The sequence below is a fragment of the Pecten maximus genome, chromosome 14 (genome assembly GCF_902652985.1).
Source record: "Pecten maximus chromosome 14, xPecMax1.1, whole genome shotgun sequence".
NCBI lineage: Eukaryota > Metazoa > Mollusca > Bivalvia > Pectinida > Pectinidae > Pecten > Pecten maximus.
The window spans coordinates 33,659,192-33,676,372 of record NC_047028.1 but is presented as its reverse complement, the minus strand read 5'-3'; the positions used below and the strand labels follow the sequence as shown (position 1 = coordinate 33,676,372).

Genomic DNA, 17,181 nt, shown 5'->3' with positions numbered 1-17,181 from the left:
CTGCTCCCAGGGTTATACCAATGTACCACATCTTTATAGAGCACATTCTTGTTGTTATAATTTCTAAACTTCACAGTGTTTTTTTATCTTGCCAAACTCACGTATCAACGACTGGTCTCATAACCCAAACGTTTTCTTAAGAAATATGATTTTCAGATAGCAAGAACATCACAGCCTTTTTACCTCTTCTTGTTTTATTATTCCACAAAAGTGAAAAAGTATCAAAAGACTTTACATTATTACAGCACGATCACCTACGTACTGATGAAGAAATGGAATGACGAGTTTGAGTTTGATACAGTGTATTGATAAATGTCAGAATATATTAGAATACTATAATTGCTACCACTATTCCAGTAACGAACACTTTTCATTTCAAAACAAATACAATTTCTAATCCCTTTGAGTCCTTTGACATATCAAGTCATCAAAAACGATTTACTTGTCCAGAACATATAAGCAAAAGTAAAACAAAACGTCAACACAAGATAAAAGCTTTAAAGTAACTGGATAGATTGGAAACCTATCCTGGAATTATAGCCTGTCATATTATAATATTTATAATATAGTTCTTTTAATGAATTACTGACATTTGACCTTTTTCTGTCCTTCCTTTAAATCACATAAGCGGTATGCACAAGTACTTCTGCATTTGCATGTAGTAAAATGCAACTCTGTGAGTCTCTCTCTCTCTCTCTCTCTCTCTCTCTCTCTCTCTCTCTCTCTCTCTCTCTCTCTCATTTCTAGGGTGGCAATTCTTTAGACAGCCAATAGTGTTGATGATAACGTAAATGTCACTTGGTCACTGTCTTTGATTTCTACATCTCCTGTATCATTTTGATCATTGTCGTTTTCGTTGACTTTACTTGACGAATGACGATTCTGGACATGCTTGTTGTCTTTGATTCCTAAGGAAGTGACGTCATCATTAACAGATAATTCATTGTTGATATTGTTAGTTGTCCATTCGGGAACCATTCGCTTCGATAGCGCATCAAGCGTTTCCCTGCAAGTAAAAACGTCACAGAGTTAAAGAAAAACGTCATCTCCCCTTATCGTCACACAAATGTACACGGGAATCTTTGAGACTCTAGATCTGCCAGGAGCTGTAAGCAAGTGGGCTCTACTGTCAGATTAATAAAACCACGTATCAACCTTATCAAAGAGCTATAATTGTTAAATACACTTACTGTATTCTGACAAGAGTTCGCTCTTGTCTCGCCAGGCGAGCTGACACTGATACCAGATTAAGTTTATGAGTTCCAAGGCATTCGTCGATATTTTGCATATTCTTGTTCATTTCTTGTAAAGGAGGTGACTCCCATTTTTCCAGTACTTTGTGGATATCCTTCACTTCTTTTTTCTTTTGGAAAAACTTTACTCTCAGTTTCTAAGTAAAAAGTTTAAAAGACAAATTTCTGTTAAGAAATATCAAGAGAAGAGCTGGTACTGTGATATGCACGAATAAAGGTTAAGACTAGTATCAAAATTACGAAATCGTGATAACGATTATGTCAACAAAACAGACACTTGACACAAAAAACATCGTAGACATCAAACTTCCTTGAATTCAAGCTTACACGTTTAATTAACATGCTCCTGAGCTCTATCCTGGCCACGATCCAAGCTCGGTTGACCTCCAGCCCCCTTTGAGCATCATTCTGTATATGTTGGTATGTGTCACTTAACTGGGCGATCAGTAGGTTTAATAGTAACACGATACAGCAAAACAGGAACAGCACCACGACAAAACAGCTCCAGCCACTGAAACACAGAATCTTATCATAATGTGACGTCACCTTCAACACTCCTGGGGTTACGTTCATTTCCCCTCTAAACACCATTGGAATCGATTTTGCCATGCTGTCGCATTCCAGATGTAAAAGAGCAGAAGTGACTAAAACCCCTGATCGAGTATCGATGATGACATAATGGTAACGTCACAGAAATAAACAAAAGGCAATTACGATCTAGATACGACGGTCATAAACTCTCTAAGTACAGAAACAACGGTCAATTACTCACTAGATACAGAAACGGCAGTCAATAACTCTTTGGATACAGAAAAAGGGAAATAACTCTAAATTATCTGGATTCAGAAACAATTATCAATGCTCTCTGGATACATAAACAAAGGGAAATAACTCTCTGGATGATTCAGAAACAAAGGTCAATAAATCTCTGGATCCAGAAACAATTGTCAATCCTCTCTGGATGAATAAACAAAGGGAAATTACTCTCTGGATGATTCAGAAACAAAGGTCACTAACTCTCTGGATTAAGAAACAACGGACAATAACTCTCTGAAATATAGACAAAAATAAACGAAGGACAATAAAGACATAAACAAATGAATGTGACTCTCTAGATACATGTACCTCAACACAAAGGACAAAAAATGTAGACATAAACAAATATTTTGTTAACTTGTATTGCATGTTATGAATTTTTGATGAAACATCTTTAAACAATCCACAAATATAAATGTACTCCACACAATCACATAACCAACAACGATATGTGTCTTTACGTTCAAAATGCTAGGGGCTTACAGTCCATCAGCAGGGTAACGCGAAACATTGGGGACGTAAGTCCTACTGCAGGGTAACGACAAATCTCGTAGACTTAAGTCTACCAGCAGGGTAACGACAAATCTCGGAGACTTAAGTCTACCAGCAGGGTAACGACAAATCTCGGAGACTTAAGTCTACCAGCAGGGGTTACAACCAACCATAACTGATTTTTGGTGAAGCGACAAAAGGGTATATCAAATTTAGAATAAGATTTAAAATGAATACACATGAGTATGTATCACCAAACAGTAAAATGAAAACAAGAAATACATACTCGATGCTTGTGTACTCTATGACCTTCTCTGATTCTATCAGTATCCGGAAGCCAAGAAACAAGATTGCCCAGAAAGAACTGTAAAAGAAACAAGGGTTAAGTTGTTAAGTTTGTCTTGTTGGGTGTTAATGGGAATGGAATAATCAAATATTAACACATTTTGATGCGGTAGAGCTAAACTGTATCACGAATCTATGACGTCATTCTAAGACACGTTAGTGAATCTACAGGCCTAACATGATAATAAAAACTTTCATTTTTTTTTTTTCATTTTTATTTTCAAAAGAACGCTCACTAGCTCGCGTCGCCTCTTGCTATGCCATCGGACAGGGACATTATGACTTGTGGGGGTGGGGAGGGAAGGGAGGAAGTAGAATTACATATGTATATATATAACATGAAGATATATCTTCTATAACAACATTGAAGATCACTAACTTTGTTTTTGGCAACGACGACTGGCTGATTGAAAGTTTTAACCTTATATTAACAAGAACCACTGACTGACTGAAAGTGACTAATGTTAGTTTAGCAAGAACCATTGGATATCTGAACTTACTTACCTTGTATCATCTATAACGACTGATTGAGAGCCGCCTCTTAGGGCGAGGAGAAGCGTCCCACTGAAGACCATTAGAAATACAGCGAATACCACCATGAACTGGAAGAAGTCATTCATTATTACTCGAACCAGGATCTGCGCGTAAGCTCCAGTATGTCTACAAAAGTGACGGAAAAGGTCGTTCTATTTATCTACATTTTTCTACAAAGGAGACGGAAAAGGTCGTTCTGTTTATCTGCATTAGAAAATCTAAATATAATTACGTGTTATGTCATAGAATATAGATGTGTAACTTTCAAACCCGCTTACGTTATATTTCTTATATACGCAATAAGAATTACTCTGCAAATGAGAACAATAATCACTTCCGCGTTATCACAAGGAGTCATAACATGAACATTTTCACCACAAGTATACATCTGGCATGCAGAGAAGGCCTTTAATGACCATATATATTGATAGGACGTTAAACAAGACTAAACCAAACCAAACCAGTGATTATATACGAGAGGAAGCCAAACAAAAAATATCGACATCCCACGAGGTAAAAGGAGAATACGACCAGGTGTTTCGGAAAGGTCAGCGATGTACTTACATAAATGATTTTCTTATCAGAAATAATCTGATTTTCATCATTTAAAAACTATATAATTATAACATACGATCCCAACAATTCGCAACACCAATTTTTATTCTTACTCTCTTGTCTGTCCCACATCAAAACATCATTACTCTCATATTTAAGGGGTTTCTAACAAAATATCAACAGTAAACTACATAAATTTTATTCAATGATATGCTAAAATTTCAGTGCACCAAGATACTCATTTTTACAATTTTACCTGAACACCGATGCATATTTGAATATACGGAGAGTCCATAAGAGGAATACCACAGAGTGTATTTGCCATTGGTTGCTGTTGTTTGTGAAGCGGAGCGGAATCAGGATAAGTAGGAACAATGATGACGCCAATTCCAGGTAGTTAAATTTCTCTTTGAAATACTCAAGTTTGTGTCTGTTAAACATTTAAAACAATGTATTATCAACATCTGATACAACAATACATTCATACATCGAAATTGAGTCTCATTTAACTACACGCGAGACAATTACAAATGACGAGGCTATTCTTAGGGAATTGACAATGATAACAACGTAACCAGGACAGTGATAGTGACAGACTACCCTCAAACGATTCATGGAAATGTACGAGGATATTAAGGATCGTTTAGCAAGTGACTTACTTTCCATAGCACAGTGGCTTCGCGCAGGATTCGGTGTGACCCACGTTGGAATAATGCAACTTTTTTTATCGTGCTAAGACAAGATCGATAGCGGTTAGTTTGTATAACAGAGGTGTAGACTGCGTTAACAGTAACATCAAATTAATGTGTGATCAGTCGGAAGGATGTTTTTATTGGAGACACAAGGGTCTGAAGACCGCAGCCTTTGTTTGCTTAAACAAAGATGGCGTACATCTTTCACCTGCGGGCCTTCGCAAGTTCAAGTACTCTGTGCGTGGGGCAATCCTGCAGGGCATACGATTGGCTACAAGCAGCAACTCTGACCCTCGTGACCCTTCCATATAAGGTTGGTAGTACTACGGTCTATTTGGCGCATGTGCGAGATTTTGTTTACTTCCGCCCAGGGCCGTTCTTGGTGTACAAATTAAATTAGAAACTAGATCGCTTCTGTACCGTTCAGAATTGACTTAAAAGAGCAGACATGTTTATGGATAAGTCGGTATCATTTGTTTGTATTTGGATTCGTTTATTAATTAAATATCGGTTTATACTCAGATTGCTAGTTAAAATAAGTCATGAGCCTACTAACCATTTTGTTTAGTTCATTCACGGAAACGGTATTACGTTGAATTGTGCAGAATTAATTAAAGAACGTGGTCACTTTACATCAGAGGACATTGTCGTGCACTTATGAATGATATCTATCATATAACTAGTGATTATTAGCTTGTTAACAATTAACACATTGTCGTATGGCAAAAGCTACATTAGATTGTATATGTTACTCGAGCTTTAAACTTGTAATGTTGGGTAACATGAGCTTAAGTAGAAAATGTATTACTCCTAATCAAATAACGTGATGACAATATTCTGCCCTGGATTACTATCAAGTTTAAATAACTATGGTCAAAGTTCATACGGTTTAGTACCTTGTGTCAAGTTGATCAACTGTTTGTTTATATTGTGCATCATTAATTGTTGTGCAGGACATTCTGTCTGGTTGAACAACATTTGTTTATGTTGTGCAGGACCTTGTGTCCGGTTGAACAACATTTTGTTGATATTGTGCATAGTGAATTGTTGTGCAGGACCTTGTGTCCGGTTGAACAACTTGTTGTTGATATTGTGCATAGTGAATTGTTGTGCAGGACCTTGTGTCAGGTTGAACAACTTGTTGTTGATATTGTGCATAGTGAATTGTTGTGCAGGACCTTGTGTCCGGTTGAACAGCTTATGCAAGCAGGTCTGTATTCCAATTAAACATAGTAAAACTGTATTACCATGCACTACCATAACATTCCTTGGGATTGAACCAGATAGTATCCGAATGCAAGCTAGTTTGTGCCGACGCACAGGACTGATTTCAGGCGGTAGTTTCTCGAAAAGTCGCCCGGATATACTGGAAACTGTTTTCACGTTTGTCCGCGAACTTTAAACAAAAACAAGCAACAGTCGAAGATTTCCACCGTCGAATTTAACATTATTTCTCATAAATTGTGAAAATATTTTCATTTGGTAAAATAATTCTAAATACTGACTAAATAATATGTCGATTAACTATATTGGACAATGATGTGTTGTTTGACGTAGTGAGGTACTGATATTTAATATTGATAACCGGTTAATTTGAAGATTTGTTTTCCATTCCTCGAGGATTTCAATATAACCGGTTCGACTGTATATACAAAGGAAGAAGCATGACATGATTTACATGATAGATAAACATAATAATGATTGCGTAATCGGCTAAGGACGACATCCCTCAAACGATTTGTACTTACCATTTGAATTTCAAATTTAAACATCATATTTTTAATTGATAATATGTTAATATCTAATCAATGAATCTCTTTTATACACAACGTAGTGATCTTAAGCTGAAATTTGTAACTTTTCATAATCAGAAAAGTCAATCCTTTTTCAATCCTGATCATGATTACTATTTGACGGAGATATAGAATATACTTTCAATGTATTAATTCTTAAACGATTTGTAATAGATTGTTGGACGAATGAAGCAGTTTAACATATTACTTGATTATATGATGGATTTCCTGGAAAAGCGTTATGACGGCGGCGATCACACTGAGAACCTCACATACTGCACGTGCCCTGTCCATGTGATCGTCATATACCAGGGGGTTGGCAGTCTTGGCCGCAGTGATGGCAGAGAAAGCCACACAAAATAGTGTGGACATGAAGAAGACTGCATTTACACTGGAAATAGAATATCGAGACGTTAAAATAACACAAAGGCAATAGACTTCATTTAGGTTTGTTTCGTATATCTTATGTAGAAAAACGAGAGGATGAATGGAAGTGTATTAGTACTCAAAGACAGAGAATTCTCGCGAAGTGTATTAGACAGTACTCACAGGAAACGCATTCTCGCGAAGTGTTTCCATTTCCTTCGTATAAGTAGTCTCATGACGTCGTGGTTAACTATCGTCTGAAATGTCAAAACATCGTAACATTAACATTGAACAAACATCGTGACGTTAACACTGTCTAAACATCGTAACATTAAAATTGTACAAACATCTTAACATTGACATTGTACAATCATCTTGACATTTGAATTGTGCAACCATCGTAACATTGAAATTTACCCCAGGGATATCTCCTGACGGACCTCTCTGAGACAAACATAGATACACCACAGCTATCCTCTGTCTGACATCTGCGAGACATACATAGATACACCACAGCTATCCTCTGTCAGACCTCTGTGAGACATACATAGATACACCACAGCTATCCTCTGTCAGACCTCTGTGAGACATACATAGATACACCACAGCTATCCTCTGTCTGACATCTGCGAGACATACATAGATACACCACAGCTATCCTCTGTCAGACCTCTGTGAGACATACATAGATACACCACAGCTATCCTCTGTCAGACCTCTGTGAGACATACATAGATACACCCCAGCTATCCCCTGTCAGACCTCTGTGAGACATACATAGATACACCACAGCTATCCTCTTTCAGACCTCTGTGAGACATACATAGATACACCACATCTATCATCTCTCAGACTTCTGTGAGACATACATACATAGATACACCACAGCTATCCTCTGTCAGACCTCTGTAAGACAAACATATATACACCACAGCTATCCCCTGTCAGACCACTGTGAGACATATTTACATAGATAAACCACAGCTACCCTTTGTCAGACCTCTGAGACAAACATTAATACACCACAACTATCCTAAATAGTGGTCCCTTCTTACAATACATTAGTCATCGTTTGGGGTTTCGCAAACAATATATTAAGATGTGTATATATTAGTAAACTTACCTTGTTCTCGCTTTTTGCAATTATTTGGAAGGGTGATTTGTCTTTTATTTCAAAGTTCTGATGGACTGGACTATGCCCATTTTCATCGCTCTCTAGTACGTGGAAGAAGACATTAGCTTTCCCATCTGTACCAATCAGATCTATCATACAGTTCAGGACAGACATTACTGTATTCTGTAAAGAAATAATGAAAGAAAATGTCAAATCTACAGTTCAGAATGACCCTCACAGATTTCTTTTAGGAAACAAAAAAAACAAAAATAACTGACAACGAATCTACACTTCAGATAGACCTCAGAGATGTCTGTTAGGAAACAAAGAAATTATCTAAAATAAATCTACAATTCAGAGTACTGCCTTCACAGACCTCTGTTAAGAACAATGAAGAAACAAGCAAAAGTTTACCATATAAACCAGGACTACTAATCAAGTATCGTAAACGAAATTGAGAAACTAACTCCTAAACTTTATTATCGGTAAATTTATAAACTTCGCGAATATATGCCATAAAGATCTGCCTCACCAACATCGGTATATCAACGATTGTCGCGAAAAGGATTTCCTTTTTAGCAATATAACAAATATTCCGGTGCCACAGAGACAATACATTGACTATATAATATTATATTTTAAGACTAACTTCCACTTCAACTATTTGGTACCATCGCTCTTAATAGAAAATTGAAACATATTTGCCCATTAATGCACCTGGCCAAATTTGGACAAAATCAGTTTATCCGTATTGAACAAGAATAATTTAGGTCGATGGAAAACGCTCTAGTGGGCCCTTCCCTATTGCTCTTTAAGGGCCTGATCTAATATTGACATATTTGTTGTTTTTTAATCCTTAATCGCATTGAATAGTTTGTTTTAAAGAATTATACAATTAGTTCCCATTAGACATTAATGCTGGAGACAAAACTTAGTTCAAGAATGCCTCGAGATAAAAATAAGTTATAGTATACCTCGAGATCAAATTTAGTTCAAGTATGCCTCAAGATCAAACTTAGTTCAAGTCTGCCTCGAGATCAAATTTAGTTCAAGTCTGCCTCGAGATCAAATTTAGCTCAAGAATGCCTCGAGATCAAATTTAGTTCAAGACTGCCTCGAGATTAAAGTAAGTTATAGTATGCCTCGAGATCGAATTTAGTTCAAGTATGCCTCGAGATAAAACTTTGTTCAAGCCTGCCCCGAGATCAAATTTAGTTCAATTCAAGTCTGCCTCGAGATCAAATTTAGTTCAAGAATTCCTCGAGATAAAAATAAGTTATAGTATGCCTCGAGATCAAATTTAGTTCAGGTATGCTTCGAGATCAAAGTAAGTTCTAGTATGCTTCGAGATCAAAATTAGTTCAAGACTGCCTCGAGATTAAAGTAAGTTCTAGTATGCCTCGAGATCAAATTTAGTTTTGATATACCTCGAGATTAAATTTAGTTCAAGTCTGCCTCGAAATCAAATTTCGTTCATGTCTGCCTCCAGATCAAATTTAGTTTTGATATACCTCGAGATCAAATTTAGTTCTAATATTCCTCGATATCAAATTTAGTTCAAGTCTGCATCCAGATAAGATTTAGTTCAAGAATGCCTGCAAGAAGGATTTTGAACGTTCTTGTTACGTCCAAACCCATTTTCGCTAAAAAAAAACAACCAATGGTGGTTACTTAATACGGCCTTCTCTACCATTAAAGATCAGAAACGGTCAAAATCCTATATATCAAAGTAAGATTAAAATCTACCTGTATTTTTTTTATCCGGCCTACTTCATCGTATCAAAAGGGTCATAAATTGAAGTCATTAAATCAATTACAATTGCATTAATATGCTCTGCTGATCTAGACTAGAAGCGCGTTTGGAAGCAAAAGACAGATACAGTAACAGTATGAAGATCGGAATGTTATCGTGGAAGCTTGTTCAAAACAAAATATAACTGTGAAAAATATTTTGTTAGTTATTAACAAACCTCCATTTTTTCAGATCGTAGTAGATCTTGGAAGCTAAACTCTGATTCATTTGGTCCAGAACTTGAAAACATCGACCGTACCCTAAATAAAAAATGTAAAATTCATATTATCAGTTCATTAAAGGTGAAAACATTAAGCAAGGATGGTTTAAAACACATAACTAAGCATAAGTTGAGAATTAAAAGCAGAAAAAAAAATGACACCACATCATTCAGCTGTATCGTCCCTTTGGTACTCGTCAGTGACGTTAAGGACATCAAATAGCTGTATCGTTCTTCTAGGACATGTTAGTGATGTTAGGGACATCATACAGCTGTATCGTCCTTTTAGGACCAGTCAGTGACTTGAAAGACATCATACAGCTGTATCATCCTTCTGGCACTCGTCAGTGATGTTAGGGACATCATACAGCTGTACCGTCCTTCTAGGACTCGTCAGTGATGTAAGGGATATCACACAGTTGTTTCGTCCTTCTAGAACCATCTCGGCGTCGGCGATGCTGAGGATATGAATTGTTGACCCAGGAGGCAAAGAAGGATATTCAAAATAGCACGAAAGAAATGTCAAAATCTGGATGGGACGATACAAGAGTCCCTGCATTCAATTAAATTCATAATTTCTTATAGTGTGTCAATACATGTGTATACAAAATCAATGTCAACACACATGTATATAAAATCAATGTGAACACACGTGTATATAAATTAATGTCAACACACGTGTATATAAAATCAATGTAAACACACGTGTATATAAAATTAATGTCAACACACGTGTATATAAAATTAATGCCAACACACGTGTATATATAATTAATGTCAACACACGTGTATATAAAATCAATGTCAACACACTGGTATATAAAATCAATGTCAACATATGTTATATAAAATCAAGGTTAACAAACGTGCTTATAAATTCAATGTCAACATATAAAGTTGCTTAACAATGTTAATGTTTAGGTGCGAGATTTCTCTACTTTTTACATATCTAAAACATTTTTTTTTCTTTAGTAAAATATCTTTCTCGATTATAGAGATGAAAAGCAAATTTCGTGTTATCTTGTCCAGGTAAAAACTTACTCATAGTTCTTCATGTGAAGTATAAGCATGGACGCAATTTCATCATTTCTGTTATCAAAAGCTGTGTAGAACGGCAGCTGCCCTATTCTGTTTCTGACGCTTGGCCAGGCACCGTTCTCTAAAAGCTTTCTTACAGACTCCTTTGAAATTGTTCTTCACCGCCATATGTAATGATGTCTCCCCTTCATCGTTATGTGCCGACGGATTTGCGCCCCGACTCAATAGGCAGCTGAGAAGGACTTGTACCTGTAACACATATTACCCGCAATAAATTCCCTTTTATGGCGGAAGTCGTCATTGAAAAGGAAGACGCTTTGCCTTCTAGAACATAAGGCTCCGTTTTCGTGAAGCTGATGATCAAATACTTCAGGCGACAAATCTGATACATGATTTAATATTTGTTCAATAATTTCAGACAGCCTTCAATTATGATTTTATTTTCCGTATTTACTTGGGTGATTTTCAAGTGCAAGGAAAGATTGATCAAGCGCAGGGTTCATGGATACCACCCTGGTCTTATTAACCTTGTAATTTTCCTATAGTCTAATTGTAAATTTACATTTTTGGTTGTAATTGCTAAGTCTTAATGATATACTGTAAACGTAGAAATTTACGTTAATTAAGCGGAATTCTTTTGATCGCAACAATTTCCCCCACGTATATTCTTTTGATATTAATTTGAGTAAACTCCAACTACAAACGAAGGTGGGTCAATAGCGAAAATTGCCCCCACGCGAAATTAACGACTCGCGAAAATAACCACTTTTGTAGTATCACATTGCTTAAATGTTTATGAAGCATTTCACTTCATCTCTCCATCTTTCTTCTCGATTGACTCAATGCAACAGTTGGTATTCGGTATTTGGATTTGCTTGCGATGCTTAGTGTTTAAGGCAAGAAACAGCTGTCAGCAAAAAGTTTCTATCCTTGAAATAAGAAATGGTCAACATGTTAAGTATCTGAGTTAATTATCTATCCAGGAAGATTAATTTACAGTCAAGATGATAGAGAAACAAATACCATTATAAATGTTAAATATAAACTCCCTCCCTATCTCTCTTACCTGTATCTATTGTTAACTATGTTGTGTTTTTATTGATAAATGTCGATTTCCTGTTACTATTTTAACACCTTGTGAAATATTTACCGATGATCATGCGAACTATTGACATATATGTTTATTTTCAATTTACCCGTTCCTCGTTCTTTAGTTCGTCGATAATATACAACAGGGCCTTGTCTCTGCTCCCTTCCGTCGCAATCGCGTGGTCTATATACACCTCGTTCTCCGCATCCTGTTTACCTATCAGGTACGCATTCGTCTTTTCTGTGACCTGTAATTATTTAAGATATGTTCTTCGCAATCATCCATTGTAATAAAAAATAAACATGAAGTCGAAGAAACTTATTATTGATAAAATATACTTTGACATTACTTACTGATGTGAATACTTATATATTGATGTGACTGCTCTCAAAATAGGCTATAATGCTCTTTACTCGGCATATTTCGGAAAAGTTTGGTTGATTTCGGTATTTTTCGGCTATAAGTAGCAAGGTTTCAATGTGTGTTCATCGAAACATACCTCCCTTTGGAATGCATCTTCCAAAACTATATTTCCGAAGTCGTCTAGAGATGTACTGGTGTGAGGAAATCCGGTATGGTTCTCTTGTCTCACGCGCTCTGTGTAGATCGAAACAAAAGCAAAATGGACCTGTATCGTTTTTCTGATTCAGTTTGGAAGCACATTAAGTAAATCAACAAGTTATCAATACAGACTTTTTGTTTTGTTCAGCAAACTGCATGAATGAAGTTTGGGTCACGTGAGCCGTTTTATTACGTATTTCACTATTAAATGCGCGTGTTTTGTTAAGTTTGTGGGGAAATCCCCGGCGGGACGTGGTTTCAACCAAAAATTAAAGTAAGTTTGAGATCGGCTGATGTGAATGTATACCTTTCTTTTTACTACGACGTTTTTGTGGTGAAGAAATGTGACACGTTTTAAAGTATCCATTTTAAGTAACGCAAAGCTCTCCCATTGGCAGTCTCCATTTTCGTCTTTCTTTGGGCAGTGTGTAATTGTATGTCTTATAGATCTATATGACGAATACAGCAGGTATGCGGGAATGTGTCCAGGTTTACCCGGGGCTACGTCTGTTATCAACCCATGATTCCATCATAGATTTCTTGATTAACACTGCTTTAAGGTATCTTGAAGGTATTTATTTTATTTTTCCGCGAGGGATCAGGACTAATACTGAAAGTCTGATTGGAAAAAGGACGGTCACTTTTCAGGAATTTATGGCTTGGCAGCAATCATTCGAAATATCCACTTATTGATATATATATACGCATGCGCAGTTATACTGCCATGTCATAACACCTGATAGCACGAAATAGCAGGCTAAAACCATTCTTTTTTTTTCAAAATTACGTAAAACTTTTCATGAAAGCATTGTCTATCTCCTTACCCGAAACCGCTTCGCGTCCAGTCCCTCCATATATCAGCGAACGATAGAGACAAATTTAGAAGAAAAAAATTGAGAAAAACACTATTTTCCTCACCAGTCAAAAATAGAAAAATGTATTCTATTGATCAGAAGTCAGAAATATGTGAAAACCTTAACAACTTTTGACAATAAAATAAAGATAGAGCTATGCTGTTATTAAAAATGTTTTAAAGTCTGCAAAATTTCCTTATCGTAATTAAAAAAAAAATGAGAAAGATAGCAAAAGAACCCAAATTGAAATTGTAGCTATGATTTGAAGAGAACGTGAGGCTACTGAATGACCGTATGAAAGTGGAATGGATAAACAGAATGAAAGTGTGCAGTGAAAAATAGCAACGAAATCGGTTATGTTGGAGTTTCTTGCCGAAGTGCGTGAGGATACTGAGCAAAATGCAATAAAATGATAATGTTCTATGCCTGTTGTTGTGTTATGCTGTTAATATTGGTGAAACTATCCCGATCTAAATGTAATGGAAGTCTGACAAATAGGGACTGAAATATAAATGTTTAAAATGTTAAAATCTTTTTCATAATTCATCAGTTTCATAATTTCTTCGTTATTTGTTATAATTGTTGTTATTAAAAAAAAATTTGTGAGTTGGTTCGTCGAATTTGATACTTTATGAAATTATAATGATATAAGAAAAAATCTATCCTGCCAGATATGACCTGTTGCTTTGGCAAAAGAATGCCATGGTAAAACAAAGAATGTTTTTTGCAAGTGAATAGAATGGGGCCTTTAACATGTGTATCACTGCTTAGTCCAAGAAACGCTGCAGTGAAAAGGAAGTGAAATTCATGAATGTAAAACCTCGGGCTGGACATTCCTGAATTCCCATCAGGTTGAGATGTCCTTGTCACACTCCAAAGGTAAGGAATATTTCCCCGACCACTTTAAAAAAAAAAAATCCCATAGGTGACCAATCTGTTTGTAAACAAATGCACATGGTCGGCGCATGAATATTCTTATTTGAAGAAGTACCCATCACAACCCAAAACATGCAAATAAATTTCAAGAAAACATAGATCTAAACTAAATTTTCAATATTTATTCGAAAAGACACTAAAATAAGGTATCGGTGATACTATTCTGATGTTAACAACAGTTCATCTTGTCATTTCATAAAACTTTGCGTCTCTAACGCATATTTAACATTTAATAACAACGCCGGAACTATAGTTACGTCACTCAAATTAAAAGTAGTCCCAGAAGTACTTCCGTCCAAAAATGTATCTGTCGTACCATAGGAGTTGACAGAGAAATCTCTCACGTCTAAAACTTGACATGAATATGGTGAACTGTGGGAGAATACCCTGTCATGCGAGATCTCGTCAGGTCACATGAAGGCGGTCATTACAAATATGGCTGCGAAATGTTTTGAAACTAGCTATATAGACTATAGACTATGTTTATTTGAAGTGACTGGCATTTGGAAAAACCGCGGAAGTGCTAAGTAAAGCACTCTAAAAACAATTCATGTGCGCTTCGGGTAAAAAAATCGCTTTTGAAACACCCTTCGAAATTCTTCTACTTCATCATCTTGATTTTTAGCAAGCGGTCACAATGTGTGTTTAGTTATCCGAATTATGTACTGTCGCCTCAGACACGGAGTCTGTTACAAACGAAATATTCTTAGAATCGTTGTCATCTACTTTCAATGACTTGACTTCTAAAAATAACGTAAATTCAGTCGATGAAATCATACACAAGTTAAGTGTTTTCGAGGAAATACTCGTTCAACGGCGCATCACTTATGAATGCCTAATGGCGTGTCTTAAATTTCAAACAATAAGAAATTATACAATTGTTTACAATTTTGCTATATCTGCATACGTATGTGAAATATATAATAGAGCTGATTTTGTATTAAAACTATTTAATGAGCTTGTCTATCATTTACGTTGACACTAGCAATAATAGTATTTCTTCTGAACATACTGACGTCATTTATATGATAAGCTGAACTTTGAATATATTTTGCCTGTGTCACAAACAAACAAACAAACAAACAAATGAGGAAACCCCTATTTGAATGTAATTTTACGTTCTAACAACGGACGACATTCTATTTATCTGTCACCCAAAATATATTCATACCAACTGTATACTAGTATCTTGTAACAGTTCCATGCTTAAATATAGGTCTTTTCGCAGAATTATATATTACAATATAATGAGCCTATACACTCATACTGTAACTCGCGGAATTATAGATTACAATATGATGTACCAATAATCGATTACAATATAATGTACATATAATAGATTACAATATAATGTACCTATACTAGATTGCAATATAATGTACCAATTATAGATTACAATATAATGTACATATAATATATTGCAATATATAATGTACCTATAATAAATAACAATATAATGTACCTATAATATATTATAATATGATGTACCAATAATAGATTACAATATAATGTACCTATAATAGATTACAATATAATGTACCAATTATACATTACAATATAATGTACATATAATATATTGCAATATATAATGTACCTATAATAAATAACAATATAATGTACCTATAATATATTACAATATGATGTACCAATAAAAGATAAAAATATAATGTACATATAATAGATTACAATATAATGTTTCTATAATAGATTACAATATAATATACCTATAATAGATTACAATATAATGTACCTATAATAGATTATAATATAATGTATCTATAATAGATTATAATATAATGTACCTATAATGGCTTACAATATGATGTACCTATAAAAGATTTCAATATAATATACCTATATAATCTGCTATACGGTCCCATCTCTTTATAACTTACTGTAACTCGCGGAAGTTTTTCATACTCATAAAATATGCCCTTATGGCCTCATCCCTGTGACATCTCTAACATATAACATGTATAGAATTACCATTAAATATGATTAGTTAGTATATTACTTACTGTATCGCGAAGATCGACTGCCAGTCAGTGCTGTATCTGGACATCGAGAAAACTTCGTCCTCGACCTCTCAGCCATCATTAATAACTCAATCCCAGTTGGGCTTGAACTATCGGACTAAAGGGACACCCGCCCGCGTGTTCAGGACAAAATTATGGGTTTTACCTCAGGGCTTTAAGAAGGTCGTTTGTGAAATTTATTTTATACATATGTCGGCCTGTAAGTGGTCTCCACTTTAACTCATGCAGTTTGACCTCTGTTTCACAAAACTTTATTAGTACACGGAATTTCCTCATCCATGACCGACAATGACACACACGTACGTACATATATACAAACACTTACACAATCTTGTAAACAGTCCCGGAGTTTGTCTAACAGACCAGTACTCTCTGTCAGACACCTGTTGAGCAGTCATGACGTAATCATTGGTAATGATGTCAATTTAATAAAATTATCAATTTGAGTTACTCATTTGTCCGTCACACATTAAGTAAAACACTTTTCATCCATGGTTTATTATCGGTGTATAAACTGTCGACAAGAATTAAGGTAGATTTTGCTGTGAGCATGGTCCTTGTTCTGCATGGACGCTCAAACAACCCGAAATATACCCCGAGTTTCCCCTGGCCCTGACACCAAGTCTATGGTCAGGGCCAGAGGAAACTCGGACTACCCGAAATATAGGCGGATATTGTGGTCGTGCCAAATTAC

At 35.6% G+C, this 17,181-nt stretch overlaps 1 protein-coding gene across 1 annotated transcript; it reads right to left on the bottom strand.

Annotated features, from left to right (window-relative positions):
• Positions 1-285: 285 nt before the first annotated feature.
• Positions 286-16,545, bottom strand: LOC117341869. Its single transcript, XM_033903730.1, has 14 exons — positions 16,470-16,545; positions 12,600-12,697; positions 12,207-12,347; positions 11,014-11,153; positions 9,931-10,012; positions 7,970-8,143; positions 7,030-7,103; positions 6,689-6,871; positions 4,252-4,425; positions 3,411-3,566; positions 2,848-2,925; positions 1,581-1,764; positions 1,191-1,390; positions 286-1,006 (listed from the first exon to the last, which is right to left on the bottom strand). Exons 1-14 carry the CDS (start codon positions 16,543-16,545, stop codon positions 760-762), a joined length of 2,007 nt encoding a protein of 668 aa, XP_033759621.1. The 3' UTR covers positions 286-759.
• Between the last annotated feature and the right edge of the window lie 636 nt (positions 16,546-17,181).